This window comes from Primulina huaijiensis, chromosome 8 (genome assembly GCF_012295235.1).
Source record: "Primulina huaijiensis isolate GDHJ02 chromosome 8, ASM1229523v2, whole genome shotgun sequence".
Lineage (NCBI taxonomy): Eukaryota > Viridiplantae > Streptophyta > Magnoliopsida > Lamiales > Gesneriaceae > Primulina > Primulina huaijiensis.
The window spans coordinates 19,345,145-19,362,235 of record NC_133313.1 but is presented as its reverse complement, the minus strand read 5'-3'; the positions used below and the strand labels follow the sequence as shown (position 1 = coordinate 19,362,235).

The following is a 17,091-nucleotide window of genomic DNA, read 5'->3' as shown; positions in this document are numbered from 1 at the left end:
ATAATTAAAAGAATGAAATAATAAGCACTTTTATCTTAGTACCACTCCATCCCGTTCCTATATATATAATTGTCTGTGCCACTTCAGAAACTAGAATTCTCACGTAACCAAATTAGACCAAGTGAACCCTTACTCCAAATCTACTTATCATATACATTCATGGATTCTTCCTACCTACATTACCCATTCTCTCATTTCTTGGCCGATTCGTCTTCATTGTTCGATGTGGCTCATTCTCTCGAATCCAAGTTCCTTCCTTTCAATGAGAACGACTCCGAAGAGATGATTCTGTATGGAGTTTTATCCGATGGTCATGATCAGATCAATCCGTACCACTCGTGTGCTGGACATTTCATCGATGAGCAGGAGCAGGAGTCTGTCAAAGAACCAATGTATCGAGGTGTTCGGATGAGGCCATGGGGAAAGTATGCGGCGGAGATAAGGGACTCCACTAGGAACAGCGTGAGGGTATGGATAGGGACGTTCGACACCGCGGAGGAGGCCGGGTTGGCCTACGACCAGGCGGCATTTTCCCTGCGTGGCATGGAGGCGGTGCTCAATTTCCCCGCGGAGGTGGTGTACGAGTCTCTCAGAGAAATGGGTTGCACTTTCGAGACCGGAAGCTCGCCGGTGTTGGCATTGAAGAAGAGGTACTCCGTTCAAAGAAAGACGTGTAGAGATAATACCAAGAAACAGAAACACCAAAGCAAAGTCAGGGTTAACGAGAATATGCTGGTTTTGGAGGATTTGGGGTCGGATTACTTGGAGGAATTGCTTAGTTTGTCTGAGAATTCGGGGTCCACTCAATCTTGTCTGAATGAGAATGATTTTTATTTTTAAAAAGATTTTAAATAAATTAAGAATATTTATTTATTTGAATGTTGTCACACTGATCATATATTATTACATTTCTCGATTGAATATACCGGAAATTGGCCTTCAGTCCCCAACCATCGATTTTTTTTGTGTTCAGTCCCTGGGTATTTTTTTAATACCACATTTCCACATGAAGTATACCACATTTTATATGACATAGTACCACAATTTTGTAGATAAGAAATGAACCCAAAAAAATATTTTGATTGAAAATTTTTCGTAACTTTCTGGATAATATATCTATTTTGTTTCCTCTGAATGATTGATTAGGAAAAGTCTTCGGATGATTTATGTGTGCTCAAGTCTTTTAGGAATATTTATGGTCAAATGGCCCACAAAATACATGCAGTTGCTTTCAAGGACAAATATGTAATTCACTTGTTTAGTCAATATTTGAAATTTCTGTCCCAATCCCAATTTAGTCAATATTTGAATTTCTGTCCCCATCCCAACTGAGAAATGGATACATTTATTTTCTCAAAAGTACTCCACTATGAAATGGATATAATTGTTCTTTAAAACATACAAGAGATGGATATAATTACGTTTTTCGAGGAAGAAATGGATAATAATATTGTTTGCACAAAATTTGTGTAGATGTAGACATGCCAGATCTAAGTGCAATTGCAGCTAATTGAATAAAAACGTAAAAAAATCTGAATTTTAAACACGAAAAAGATTGTGAACTCATAAAATTAAACTGGATTAACTCGTTTCACGAAATAATTTCATGAGATCGTCTCACAAAAAACGTACTCTTTCAATTATGTTATTATTATTTGTTTCAATTGTTTCTTTCTTTTAGAGCATATTATTATTTCTAAAGTGGATAAACAGAAAATTTGATAATAGAAAATAAAACTTAAGTTTTAATATAAAATTTATTAAAACAATTACAATAAATTTAGATTTAAAAAATATAGTTTCTTATATTAAAGTATTACTGAAAGAATGAGTAATTTCTACACTTTTTAAAGATAATAGAAGATTTTCATAAAATCCTCTTTGCTTATATGATCCATTAATATGTGATGTATTTGATAAATATCTTTACATGATAGTCCATTGTTCTCATTGAACATCTTTTTCTTCTATAAGAAAAATTAGATCTTTATGTGAATTTTCTGTATGTAATACTGAATCATTATCATCTTCTTTAATAATATTGATATATGATATTGTAGATTCAAAATTATTTTTCTGTTTAGATTTTAAAATTTTTTGAAATTCTTTATATAAAGAATTATCAGTATTCATGTTATTACTGGATGAAGAAGTGACAATATTTTGATACATTAGCATCTGTGAACCATGTTGTTCTATTATATGACCCCTGCCGTCTCTTTCTCTGCACTCATATTTGTAAATAAGATAAGTATTCTTGGGTTAAAAAATCTGGTAAGTGATCATCCTCACTTTTTTTATAAAGGATTTCAAAATCAAAAGGAGCCAAATGAGCATACCATCTTGCAAACATTTGTTTAGAAACATCATGTTTGAAATCTTTTATGAACATAAATTTTGCAAACTTACAATCAGTTTTTATGATAAACTTTTTATTATATAAATCATCTTGAAATTTTAAAATGCATCTAACAATAGCTAAAATTTCTTTTGCTACTGTAGAATAATTTTTCTAGGAATTATTCCACTTCCCAGAATAAAATCTAATAAGATATTCTTGTTTTGTTTTGGGATCTATTTGTTTTAAAATTCCTTCAAAACCTATGTCAGAGTCATCAATTTCTACAATTTTATCCTATTGGAGATTTGCAAGCATGAGACAATGAAGATTTTTAACTTTTTCTTTAATATTTTTTAACAGATTCGGTGTGTTTATTAGACCAAGCTAAAGGATTTTTCTTTAGTCTATCATATAAGATAGCAGAATCCTAAGTAAGATTTTTAATATAAGGAGAAATATAATTTAGATTTCCTAAAAATTTTTGTAACTGAGTTTTATTAGTTATATATCAAATAATTTATAACCAAATTCAATACTTATTTGGATGGGAATTATCTGTTTTTTTTTTCCAATTATATGACCAAGAAATCTAATACTAGTTTGAAATAAAACTCCAGAAGCACAAAAAGCCACAGACAAATCAATCCATGTCTCAACATATGAAATTGACAGAGCTATTGCAAATATAGCCGCTGAACTCGATGATTCTCAGCCCTCAAAGACGGCTGGAAAAGCTTTTTCATCTCAACTGGTCTAATTCAAGGCCAAATTAATCTCTTCACATGAACTTGTTGAACCGGAAGAAGAAGAATTATTAGAAGGAAACTGTCAAAGGGAGATTTTAGACAGGCATACAATCATGGAACAATCGATTCTTGCTCTTAATCGCAAGCATTTTGATCTGAAAGAAGCTTTTCAATCAATGAAGTCTGATCTCTCAAAGGAATTTTCTACCATACATACAAGTGTTACCCTTCGGCAAGACAGGCACAACTCTTCACATCTCAACATGTGCACTGAGCTTTCAGGACAAATATCTCGTCTTAAAGCACACGTTGATCAACACATGGATGTCCAAGGAGCACAACTTACTGAAATCATGCACTTCATTGTCCATGGTGATGTCAAAAAGAGGGAAAGAGAGCGGCAAAAGGAATTTTGAATGCAGAAGAATCAGTTAGGAAGAGGGTTGCAGAGCGTGCTAAAGCAGAACAAGCTAAACAAATTCAAGGACAAAAGATAGGTTAACGCATTGTATTTGTTTAAGATGTTTTTGCTATTTTTTACTCGAGTTTGTAATTTAATCTACTCAATGAAATACAACTTTTTATATTTACCTGACGAAGTTACTTAGCTGGTGCAATTATCTATAAACTTGTGTATAGTTCTGCAGCTGGATTTTGTCATCACCAAAAATTTGGAAATTGTTAAGAAATTATTACCCAAAAGTTTTGGTGATCGACAAAATCAAAATAGCACTTGACTACTTCAGTAAACAGCTGCAAAGTTTTGTGTATAACAGGTAACGGTTCAACCACTTATAGAGTTCAGACCGCATATCAGCTCAACCGTTTAAAGTACAAGAAGCTCAATCTTCTCAACCGGCTGTTCGAAGAACCTTATGTCGAAGTCAGTAAATAGCCATTTATTGTTCACTTAATGAAAGACATTCTCCGACCGGTTTAGAACACTCAAATAGGTTCGCACCGCTACAAGTCAACCATGTTATGCACAAGTCTCAAGATTGATTTGTATTTAAGTCACTATCCCAGAAGAGAAAGATTACTTATGTCCTACAAGTTCTAATGGTAAAAACAATTGCTATAAAATGACACCCAACAGTAACTCTTCAAGGAACGAGATTCAAAGTTGTGCTAGCAAAAAGATCATTAAATGTCTTGCTGAAGAATATTTAATGAAGTTGCAGCTGATAGTGACACATCATTCCAAGGTTACACGTTAACGTTGCTCATTTTTTTGACCATTAGAATGACAGCTTATATAAGTGAAACTGAAAGTATGCAAGAGGACACACACGATAACAACGAGAGACATAACCATTAAGGTTTCAAAAGCGTGAATCTTTCAAGTCTTCATACTTTAAGAATCTGAGTGAAATCAAAGATAACATGTCTCTATTACTCACTCAAGCACGCATTCAACGAAAAGATATATGATCTCTCAAGGATCATATTCGTGCTACCAAAACAAGATTGTTTATTTGCATCAATAGCCTTTTGGTTATCTGATTTACAGAAGTGTCTGGTGAACCGATAGTTCTTAATTTCCAGAAGTGTTAAGTGATCACTAAGAGTTCCAAAACAGACAGTGTGATAAGTCTTGATTGGAGTGGGCTGTTGTAAAGAGTTTTGTAAAGCCAAAGTGTTTTTGTGAAATCCTTCCTACAGAAGAAGAAGGGATGACGTAGGAGTTTTATCTCCGAACATCCATGAAAATCTCGTATCCTTACTTTTCACAAACCTTTACACTTCGTACTATATCTTGCTGTTTAGTGTGTTAACCGGTTGAAAATATCATTAGAAATATTGAACCGTCTTCCACACTTTTTACGCGGTTCATACTTCTAACCATTTGAAAGAGAAACTTTCAACCGCCTAAAAACGGTTGAAACCAAATTTAAAAAGCAAATATTTTCAAAGAGTTTATTCACCTCATCTAAACTCTTTCTCGATCCCAACAACCTTTTTCTAGTAAAGAATAAATTTCATTTTTACATAATTCTAAATATTCAGAATTAAATGTTAACTCTTATTTAATATTTTCAATAATTGAAATACGATAATTTAAACTATTATTATTTTGTTGTAAAATTTTTACTTGTTCTTTAAGATTATTAATCTCTTTTAATCAGATCATGTATAATAAATGGACTCTGGTTATTATATTTTTTCTGTAAATGATTTTTTACTTCCTTCATAAAATAAGCTTATTCTTGTTTAGCAAGAATATTATTGCTACTAGTTGAAGCAATATTCTCCATTTGATCTATAATTGTTGATTTTAAAATTGGATCCTTAATCATTTTAAGGAATTCTAAAATATTATTATTAGTTAAAACATCAATATTAAGATCCTGAAATTGAGACATGAGTTTATAAAATTCATCATTTTTATTATCGTTGTTATTTATACAAGATTTTCTTTGTATACAATTATCATATACTTCTTGATATGAGATAATTAAATCATTATCTAGAATATCTTTTTAATCATATGATTTTAAAGAATCTTAAGATGTACTATAATCAGAATCAGAATACAGATTATCATCCATTATTATTTTAAATAATGTTTCTTTAAAATTATCATATATCTAATTTATTAATTTTTGTTTTAGCCTAACATTGACTTTCATAATGTCCAAGATTTTTTCATTTTCTGCAAATAATAAATTTATTTTATCTTTTTTGTACTTTTCTTCTTTCCATGATTCACGGATTTTTTTTCTTTTCTTTTTTATATCTTTTTGTCTATCAGACAAATATCTTTTTTTAATAATTTTTTCATCTTTATCTTTAATTTTATTTTTACCTTTATTAGATAAATCCATATCAAATTGATAACAAAATTTACCTATTTGTTTTTTCTCAAGAATATTTTGTCTTTCAATTTGATTATTCAATTTTAATTCATTATAAAGAGCTAAACACTCTTGAATGCAAATACTCATTAACTTTCCATAAGTATAATTTTTATATGGAATATATATATAATATTTTCTTAATATTTTTATGATTCTTTCAGCAAAAAAAAAAGGTAAACAATCTATAAATTTAGCTTTCCAAATACTATTATTACAGTTTGATATCTCACAAATACGAAATAAAAATGTATTTTTGTATCATCTAAAATCAGTAAGAGTTTTACATTTTAAATTACTTAATAGAATACGAATTTGTTCACTATTATCTGTGAATCTACCAGTAAAATGTTCAATCATTGTCATTATGAGAGAATAAACTGCACTTTCTGTATGAATATTATTATCAGTTTTTATTGAATTTAGAATTTCATCTTTATGAGACTGATTTAAATAATTATCCCACCAACCTTTAATTTGACCAGTAAATCCTGGTATAATAATTTTAACAATACTTTTATCATTATTGCCTGAAGTTTTACACACGGTACTGTATATAAATATTCTCTGAAGAGTATTATAAATTTGTTTGTCACTAAAATCATCAATATTTCATTCATAAATATTTTTCTCATTATAACTATTAGAAAAAATATATTCTTGTTATTCAAAAAGAACATCCATAAGAGTAGGTCTATCATAACAATATTTTGTTTGAGTAGGTTTATCTGTCCATTTTATTTTATTAATTTTTTCATCAGAAATATTTTTAAATTCTTCATTAAAAGTATTTAAATTAAGATTTTTAAACTTTTCTTCTTTAGTTTGTATATGAACATCATGTTTAATCTGACTGATAGCCAAACTAATTTTATCTATGCGATCTTTAAGAGAAATAATTTGTTCTCTTATTATTGTAAATACAGATTTGTATAATTCTGTTTTTCAAGTATCTGATTAATATGTTTAACAGTTATCTGTAACATATCAATTATCAAATAATTTTGAAAAAGCAGTAAAATTTAAAACTTTATTATTTTTTTCCTATAATAAAAGATTGTTGAGGAGGATAAACAGATTTTTGAATCTGTCCAGAAGAAAGTTTATAATTTCTTTCAAGAACTGAAATATAATCTATAATAAATGTTTTAAAAAATTAAAGAACAAAATGTATTAATTTATTTTGATTTCACATAATGTATAAAATTCTGTAACAATATAATCAAATTATTGTTTAGAGAAACTTTTAAAATATCATTCTCTGTAAGATTCTCATTTGGTTTGATAGAATTATACATTGATCAACGCTCTAGCACGAGATCTTTTAGTAAAATCAATTTTTGATTTTTTTATCCATTAAATAGTAAAATCCATTTCTGAAACTGTATCAGTTTCCCTGACTCTTTGATGAATAATATTATTTTGATTAATGATTAAATCGTCTACGCTATTTTTTGTAGAAGATTATATCCCTTCTTTTAATTGAGAAGTAGAAGATCTAGAAGTTTGTAGAATATCCACCATATAATCTAAAAGTGAAATAAAAGAATGACTAGATCTTGATTTAGCATAAACAGAAGATGATAACAATATTTGTAACGCCCCAGATTCGACGACTGTCATCACTGTACCAAGATGAGCCTTTCCAGCGTGCTTATGTCCTCACTCTCACGCACCCTAGGAAACTTCCCAGTAGGTCACCCATCCCAGAATTGCCCCAAGTCAAGCACGCTTCACTTTGGAGTTCTTATGTGATGAGCTACCGAAAAGAAGATGCACTTTCGTGGTATGAGTAGTACATATCAAATCTTTTAAGCCCTCTTCAAATGTACAGTCCATTACATTGAACAGTCTCGGAATCCCTCTCATTCCGGTATAAGATCGGTTCATTCATGTTCCCTCCGCCTAGAAGCCTGCCAGAAGCCGCTCATTGTCCGTGCAACCTCATGGCACCGGCGATCACCCCCCGCCCTCTTCGGGCCCGGACCTCACATGTCCACCAGCTTCCGCTTGGTTTGTCCCCGAACCCACACCGTATTAGGAGAGGCCGGCTCTGATACCAACTGTAACGCCCCAGATTCGACGACTGTCCTCACTGTACCAAGACGAGTCTTTCCAGCGTGCTTATGTCCTTACTCACACGCACCCTAGGAAACTTCCCAGGAGGTCACCCATCCCAGAATTGCCCCAAGTCAAGCACGCTTAACTTTGGAGTTCTTATGTGATGAGCTACCGAAAAGAAGATGCAGCTTCGTGGTATGAGTAGTACATATCAAATCTTTTAAGCCCTCTTCAACTGTACAGTCCATTACATTGAACAGTCTCGGAATCCCTCTCCTTCCGGTGTAAGATCGGTTCATTCATGTTCCCTTCGCCTAGAAGCCTGCCAGGAGCCGCTCATTGTCTGTGCAACCTCATGGCACCGGCGATCACCCCCCGCCCTCTTGGGCCCCGGGCCTCACAATATTTCTTTGTTCATTATTAAGTTTTATTTGAACAGAGGCAAAAACTTGTGTGAGACGGTCTCACGGGTCGTATTTGTGAGACATGTCTTTTATTTGGGTCATCCATGAAAAAGTATTACTTTTTATGCTAAGAGTATTACTTTTGTTGTGTATATGGGTAGGGTTGACCCGTCTCACATATTAGGATCCGTGAGACGGTCTCACATGAGACCCACTATTGAACAGATCCTTCATTAGTTTGTATAACTTGTTGTAAATCTCTATTTATTATAAGATTTCTAGGAACATCTCTTTCAATAATCCAGTTTTCTGGAAATTTAATTTCTTCCATTTAATAGATCTACGAGTTGTAATATTAGATATATTGAAATTTATTATATGATTTAATGTAAATACTGGTTTATAATATATACAATAACATATGTATATAACTTCTGTTCCATATGTATAATTATAACCATGTGTTTTAACATTTAATGTTAAAGAATCTAATATATTTATATTAGACAGAAATAATGATAAATTGGAATAAACATTGAAATATACCGGACCATGAGCGAGACTAGATTGAATCATTTTCATAAGGGATTGTTTTCAATTTGAATTTCTATCATTTCTCAAAGCTGTTATAAAGCTTTCTGATAAACCAAAAACAATTTGAATTAAACATATATGAATAAATCTATAATTTTTCTTATGAGATAAGATATCTTTATTGTTTGATAATCTAATAAACATTTCTTAATTATGAAGAGGTACTGATGATTCTGTAGTTTTAAGTACTTGTTTGAAATCAATTCTTTCAAAGATTCCTAATTCATAAATCATTTTAGATTCTATCTTAGAAATATTCCATTTATTTAATAGATCTAAATTCTAAGATAAATCATATTCTTCATTTGTACTGTTTTGAACAGATTCTTTTATGCCGAATATATTTATTGAATAAAAGTGCAAATCATAAATAAAACTATTTCTATGGCTCTGATATCATCTGTTACCCAGAATTTCTCGGAATTATAATAAGTGACGTTGTTAGACCGATCGAGCCTGTTCTTAAAGACATATATCTACGCAAAGTTTCTAGCCTAATACTATATTCAGATACAATCTGAGGCTTAAAATAAAATTGAGCTAAAAAAAGAATATATTTAAGTCCTGGAATAATAATTAATATAATATTATCTATGTAATTTTTACAAAAAAATATGAAGATTTATCAAAGATATATCAAAAAAATTAAAAAACAGAGGATTTGTCGAAATCCACATCAGAAAAATAAATTCATAAAAAATCACCCATAATTTCTTATATTAAAAACAATATAATGTAAATGACATATCAATGTTTTTAAAAATATTATCTTATTTTATTTGGTTTATTTTTAAAGTAAAAATGTTCTAAATGACAAAATATATAAATTATGAACTATTTACAAAATCCACCATAAAACCTTAACCCTAATCCCCAATATACTAATTCGACCACATTTCCTACAAACACCAAAATTCCTCAAATTCATGGCTTTACCACTGATCCAATTCCCCAACACCTCACACTTGCTTCCCAGGAAATGCTTCCTCAAAGGTGGTTCACCTCCTTTAGGTCAAATTCTCACTTCATTTCTCAGGTACAGCATTTGTCGTGCCATAGAAATTCACGTTAACTTCTTTTGGGTTTTCCACTCCGTTTGAATTGAGGGTATCGGTTTTATTCCCCTTTAGGATTTCCGGAGTTTATCCAGTGAGCAGCAAAGGAGTGTTGTGTGCTGCATTCTCAGCCGCCGGTAGTGCTGGTACAAACAGTGATTTTAATCCATACGAGGTAATTTAGTATGCACATTTACCTGTTTGTTTGCTACATTTGTGTTATTTAGGGGTGTCCCAGTAACTCATTCGAGCACATGGATTCTCAGAAATTTTAGTTATTAACTTCGAAAATGTTTCTCTCTGGGTTGCTCCAGGGTACCATTGTCCAACCACGATATAATTGATTGGCTAATTTTTGTGTTTCATCCAGGTTATAGGTGTGAATCCCCTCGAGGGATTTGATATGGTAAAGGCAGCTTATACAAAAAGGCTAAAGGATGCTAATAGGAGAGGTGACGACGCCACCGCCGCCCGAGTAGGTTAATCATAAATCTATTTTACCATTATAATTTTTGTCAAATGTATTTTGAAGATGCTTGTATGTTCTAACCTTTATATTCCCATATATTTACTGGTAAATTGTCCTTTTTCAGTTAGAAAAGGCCTATGACGCAATAATGATGTCGCAGCTGACGAAAAGGAAGAAGGGCGAGACTGTTGGTCCCTTTAAGGTATGTTTTTTTTGGTATTTTTATGCACATGTAAATTTTTTAATATTAAGACCAGTGGCCTAATGAATCACCCGTGACGGATTTGCCTCCAATCATAACTTAAGGAAGAATATTAATCATACAATGCCATACATAAACAAGTTCATCCCAAGTACTATTTTCTCTGTAAAATTGCATTTGCATATATTAATTTGATTTGACTAGAGAGATTTGTGAGATGGATTACATAAGCATAATCAAAAACTTAAAATTCAAATGTATCTCAAGGGAATATATTAGAGAAGTCATTTTGTAAAGCTCTCCATCTAAAATATTGTCACTCCTCAATCCTACAGGAAGAAAACTTCAAACATAAGCAAAAGAAATTAGTAGGACAGTTTATCCTGTTGGAAATTGAGCTTGGCGGTTAGAAGGTGCAAACTTTGTGTTCTGGCAATTTAGAGCAGTATAAGTTTAGGGTTTAATAGAGAAATAGTTCATGTGTAGACACTTTCTCAGGAAAAAAACAACTTAATTAGGAATTTAAGACACCTGATGCCAAATATCATTGGCTATCAGGAAGTAGATCTTGTGGTCGATGAGGATTCATTTCTTATAAACCATTTTAGTTTTCAACCATATGATTCTCTGTTAACATTTAATTCCTTTGATCAAATATTTGCCTTTTTATTTTTTATTTTTCTAAAATCCGTTTTTGAACAAAGCTCAGGTTTCAAAGGATATAAAGTATGCTGATAAGCAGCCAATTGTCCCATGGGGCCCAAGGTATACCTTTCTATCAAGCAATTCCAACATTGTATTGTGGAAAGTAATGCTATTGCAAGCTAGTCAACTGATTGTCGTCTTTAACCTTCATGCCTCGTTCTTTTATTTAAAAAATGCACAACTAGCTAGGAACTGTTATTCGATCATTCTTACTCTAGATTATCTATCAATACTTGGTTTTTGCGGTTTTGTATGCTCTTTCCATGGATCTGTGTGATATTTAGGTATCCTGGTGATTGGAAATAGTGTTAGCTTCCAATTTATAATTCATGGTTCTATTTGATATTTTCTGTCCATGTCTCATTTTCTCCTGCAGCTTAGAAACATTTTTTTATTGCCTTAATGTGATTCTCTCTCTATCAATTCGTCGATATTTCAGGTTTGCCAAATCTGAGGTCAAAGATATGCGAATTAACATGGCAATATCAGCTGTATTTGTAAGTAGGAATTTGGCAGTGGTTTACCTTTTTTGTTGGGTTCCGTTTTGTTTTCCATGCTGGAATTTAGGAGTTAAGAGTGGAACAGATTAACTATTATTTGGCATTTTACTGGGTCATTGACTGATCACATGTTCTCCTTATTTTGCAGACAGCTTGGATATTGATCAAGCGTAGCGCAGAGTATAAACCTTTGCAATTTATAGCCTTCGTGTTTGTTTATCGAATTTTTGAGAAGTTAAAAGCATTTGAACCCCCCACATCTTCCACTTTTACGGTAACGTTGTGAGACAAAATTGTTGAATTCTTTTACACTTGTGGTTATTTTCTCTTTTTAGGGAAAGATCATTCTAGAATTATTTTCAACTGGCCATTTTGATCTTTAAATGCAGGAGGAAGGTGAGGATGAAGGTAGAATGTTGCGAATGGGAAAAAGGCTACTCCGATCTCTGGCCCTGGTTTTTGGTACCTTGGCTTTTGCTTCTTTGGTAAGCTTAGCAATTAATTTTTTCACCTGAAAAGTCAAAATCAGAGAGTATTGACACCATGTACATGTGAGATACCTGAATACATCTTGGATCTATTTATGAGTTCATTTTTAGATGAAACATACATATCTTATTTGTAATGAGGTCACATTTCTGATCTGTATTGATTTTTCCTCTGTTCTATTTTTTCAAAAGGTTTAATTAGTGGAAAATTAAGATTCATTAATTATTTTGTTTTTCCATAAACCATTTCTCGAATGATCACCAGTTTTCTAAATCATTATGGCTCATCAATCCTTGCTTAAATCAGACATGTTCAAATGATTTTCAAAATCCAGTTATTTAGGTTAAAGTTAGTATTCTGTTTGGCTTATTTGGGTCAATTTGTTCGTTGACAGTTTCTCTAATGTTAAATTGCAGGGATACACTGGTATTCTGAATGTAGTTGAATATTCACTTGGCTATATACCAGTTTTCTTGTACAACAACCAGGTAATAACCATTGTCGTCCACCGCATACTTTCTTTGGATTAGATATTTGAAAATGGTCAAATCAGATTCATTTCAAAGGATGTTCTATACACACCAACTGGATGTTTGTCATGATCATAGAATGGGGCTCATGGGGAAAATTTATCAAGTTCTGCTTGTGTGACGTGAAATTTGATTGACCCAGTGTGATGATCTGTTGTTCATTTAGATGGCCTAAACTAAGCACCTCACGCAAAATGGTATGCATCATATCAATTCAAAAATTGCCATCAAACTAACTGCGATTTAACTCTGTCTCGTCTCAGGAACTGCTTGTAACTACGTCAACGGCGCTCATGCTCTACGTTCTAGCCTCATACTATCGGTGAAAATTTTCCAATGTTGTTAACGATCCCACTGTTTCTCTTGGTGAACAGCTAGTTTGGCATGGAATTTCTGAGTAGAGCATGAGTTCGGATAATTGGGAGTTGAACGAGGGTAGATTATCGTAACTATACGTACTAATATTTTCTTACGTGCGTTTTATGTGTGCAATACTATAGTATGATGAGTATTGTAGTAGACTACGTCCATAGAAACGCTCATCTTTTTGCTGTGGCCTAGAAAAAACTAAATTGCTCGTTTTACAAAAAAACGTCTTCTGGTTTTGTCCCATATGTATTCAAGTGGCTGATATTCGATTTATTGAGCTTTAACAAATATTTATGTACACGCAGTTTTATTTTTCATAGTACGTCGAATGTGTTGATAAAATCGATGATGTTCGAATTATACTAATGATGAAGTAGATGCTACTAAAATTGAATTGGACGAGGCAAAACTAGATATGTCGAAATCGCTACCCGCCAAATTACACACAAATAGAAATAGGCCGTCTGACTGTTAAATTAAAAACAAAAATGGTCAAGTCCGTAGAGTCGGCCTGCCAAATTACACCTGAACATGCCTGTGTGTGTATAAAAAACCTTGTAAATAATATTAAGGTATTTCAACATTTTTCATTGAAGAAAACCAATTTTTAAGTTACACCTGTTAAACATGACATGATTAGCCATTGCATGGGTTCCAAAATATTATCTTCAATCACTTGGGCATCTCCTTGCTCTGAACACGCCCAAATGTACCACAACCGTGGTAGAAGTGTCTCAGACACAAAAAGTATAGCGTGCATACTAATAGGTTGCATTGTGGCACCAAAACTTCAGGCTACTTACCCAACTCAATTGTACTGATTCCAGCTTCCTTCTTTCCAGATTGCTTAAAATCTACCTTTTTCATCAACTGAGCTTCACTCTCCCACTTATCTCCATTCGGTGGTATCATCCCGGCCGTGGTGTAAGTACCGCTAACACTGAGCAAATCAGCAGGATGTTCGTCACAAATGTTGTCCAATTCTCGCTTCACACGGCCCACCAAATCAACTTTCCCATACACTCTACACGCCCCAAGCAACGCACGCCAAGCGGTGGCGTCCCTCTCTAATGTCAACTCCTTCATCAGATCGTAAGCTTCTTCCAGCAATCCAGCACGTCCCAAAAGATCGATTAGACACCCGTAATGTTCAGTCTTCGGATTCAAGCCATACACCGTGACCATTCTTCTAAAACAGCTGATCCCCTCCATTACCAGTCCTCCATGACTACAAGAACTCAGTACGGCCAAGAACGTTACCTCATTGGGCACACACTGTTCCTCCATTCGTTGAAATAACAGATCTGCACGTTTTGCTTGGCCATGAACCCCCAAACCCGAAATCATGGCAGTCCAAGTTTTTACATCTTTATTCTCCATCTTGTCAAAAACGTCAGTCGCCTTCTCGAGCAGTCCACTTTTAGCATACATGTCGATTAGAGCCGTGCCAAGAACCACATCTAATTTTAACTGTAGCTCTTCCACATAATCATGTACGTATTGACCAAGAGCAAGGGCCCCAGATGCAGAGCAAGCAGAAAGCAAACTTACCAGAGTAGATGAATTAGGCTTCAATCTGCTCTGCTCCATTGAACGAATCAATTCCACTGCCTCTTCTAAAAGGCCAATATTCACGTACCCATCGATTAAACAGTTCCATAAAACGACATCATTCTTGACATCGGTTTCATCGAAGATCTGTCTAGCCGAATCAATGAATCCATGTTTCCCGTACATAGAAATCAATGAAGTGGCCACATTTAAATCCAACAAAAACCCAACTTTTACGCAAAACATATGTAGACACTTTGCTAAGGAAACATATCTGCTTTCACCAATAGCTGATAAAACGCCAAGAACTGTAGTCACACTAACACTAAAATCATCCCCATACAATTTCGTAAACAAATCAATAACCACATCAAATTTAGACGCACAAAGATAGCCACCCATTAAAATGTTCCATGATACCAAATCTTTTCTGTCACCCAATTCAACAAACAGCCGATGGGCATCTTCGATCCCCCCACAAACACCATAAAAATGTAAAAGAGAGTTCTTAACGTTGAGAAACAAATCGAACCCAGATTTCAGAGCAATGGAATGAACCCCGATCCCAGTCCAACAAGCCACCAAACAAGCACAACATTTCAAAACGGAAACATAAGTGAACTGATCAAACAAGAAATCTTGAATCCGTCCATGAACCCTCATGCGATTGAATAAAACAATACCCGTTTTCGGTTCATCGCTGATTGAGTACCCTCTAAGCATTACATTAAACATATAAATGTTTGGGCTTTTTACATTCTTGAAAATAGAGTCCGCGTAGCTGATGTCTTGCAATGAAGAGTGCGCAAGAAGCTTGCTCAATGGAAATGGAACGTGGTCGAGACCAGCTTTGATCATCAGACCATGAATTTGAGCAGTTTGAGAAGTTTGCTTGCATGATTGTAACAGAGAAATGAGCTTTTGATGATGATGGTCTGAAGAAATTGTTGTATAATATCGACGATTCGTGGACCAAAGCTTGAATTTTTTAGACAACCGCGTGTTGATATATCTTTTGCTCATGAGCCGGAAGAGTAACTATCAGCAGGGAGTTTGCTTCAAATATGGCTTCCATGCAGTTAAAAGTCGGTGCACACGAAGCCTACACACACATGGACAGATCCAGTAAAAAACGATTAAATCCAGAATGTTAATTGATAATTACTTGGGTTTTGTTCGTTTAATAATCCTGTCCGACGTGATTTCTTGATGAGTTTCAATCCTTGTCTTAAATTAAAACAAGGGGGCACTCTAATTTTTGACCTCTCATCTTACATTAGGAGACAATTTTTTTTTTTTTTGAAAAAAGACACAAGGCTCTCAGAGGATGAAGCCTAGTTCATCTACTCTGCTACCATTTTGGTTTTGTGAAAAGTATGGTCTTCATGTTTATTATGAGGAAGGAATGAGTTTGCATATTACCGAACGAATGAGTGCATTAATTGAAGCAACAATCCCTTCAACAGTTCATATATATGCCTTATGTATCACTTGACAGAAGTGACTATAAAAACATGTGTGCATTGGTTGAGTTCTCTGAACTCATCTTTTTCATTCAGAAACAAATACATTATCGATTGTGAGAGAGAAGGTTTTGAAGTGGTAGACTGTCATGTTTCCTTGCCAAATATGTGGTGGGGTGGTCCCTGAAGGGTGTGCTGTAATGGTTAGGAATGTATATTATGCGTGGAAGTATATTGTTTGGACGCAAATGGCTCAACTTCATCATTCATCAAGCAGAAAGATTGAAATCTTTCTTGTTTCTTAAAAGAAATAGCCGATACAAGTGCCTACTCTTCAGCCGCTGTCTCTTTGATATGTTTGTTTTAGAAGCAATCTGAAATACGTTTGTCAAATAATGACGTTTATAATCATAATAATTAAATAATTAATAGATAGAATTGATTCATTAAATTTTTTATAGTTATTAATTATAATTTAGATAATGTAATTATATTAAATATGTAATTTATAGAAATAATATGTGAATTTTTAAAGTGGATTGTATATTGTATTTACGATGAAATTATATGAAAAATATTATTTATATATAAAAGTTGGAAGCATTTAATGATCTGATTTTCTGACACAAATTAGTTTTTACGAGCTCATGACAATTACATTCACGATTCCATTTGGTTTAACTGATGTTGTCGTATCCACAAAAGAGCATGCCGAAGAATTTAATGGAAAGAGCAACCACAAAGAGTGGGCACCCAT

The 17,091-nt window shown here is 33.3% G+C and overlaps 3 protein-coding genes across 4 annotated transcripts; 2 read left to right on the top strand and 1 right to left on the bottom strand.

Annotated features, from left to right (window-relative positions):
* Positions 1–157: 157 nt before the first annotated feature.
* On the top strand, positions 158–855 carry LOC140982793 (ethylene-response factor C3-like). The gene has a single exon (XM_073449501.1). The coding sequence runs from the start codon at positions 160–162 to the stop codon at positions 838–840; it is 681 nt and encodes a 226-aa protein (XP_073305602.1). The 5' UTR covers positions 158–159; the 3' UTR covers positions 841–855.
* An 8,976-nt stretch (positions 856–9,831) lies between these two features.
* Positions 9,832–13,530, top strand: LOC140982321 (protein CHLOROPLAST J-LIKE DOMAIN 1, chloroplastic-like). Of its 2 annotated transcripts, XM_073448797.1 has the most exons (10): positions 9,834–10,037; positions 10,132–10,231; positions 10,427–10,531; positions 10,650–10,727; positions 11,437–11,492; positions 11,872–11,929; positions 12,081–12,206; positions 12,322–12,417; positions 12,838–12,909; positions 13,215–13,530. In XM_073448797.1, exons 1-10 carry the CDS (start codon positions 9,928–9,930, stop codon positions 13,275–13,277), a joined length of 864 nt encoding a protein of 287 aa, XP_073304898.1. In that variant the 5' UTR covers positions 9,834–9,927; the 3' UTR covers positions 13,278–13,530. The 2 variants fall into 2 exon arrangements, with proteins under 2 accessions (XP_073304899.1, XP_073304898.1); XM_073448798.1 differs by lacking the exon at positions 12,081–12,206 and having other exon boundaries at positions 9,832–10,037.
* Positions 13,531–13,762: 232 nt separating this feature from the next.
* LOC140982352 (pentatricopeptide repeat-containing protein At1g26900, mitochondrial-like) lies at positions 13,763–16,105 on the bottom strand. Its single transcript, XM_073448832.1, has one exon. It carries the CDS (start codon positions 15,892–15,894, stop codon positions 14,116–14,118), a length of 1,779 nt encoding a protein of 592 aa, XP_073304933.1. The 5' UTR covers positions 15,895–16,105; the 3' UTR covers positions 13,763–14,115.
* Between the last annotated feature and the right edge of the window lie 986 nt (positions 16,106–17,091).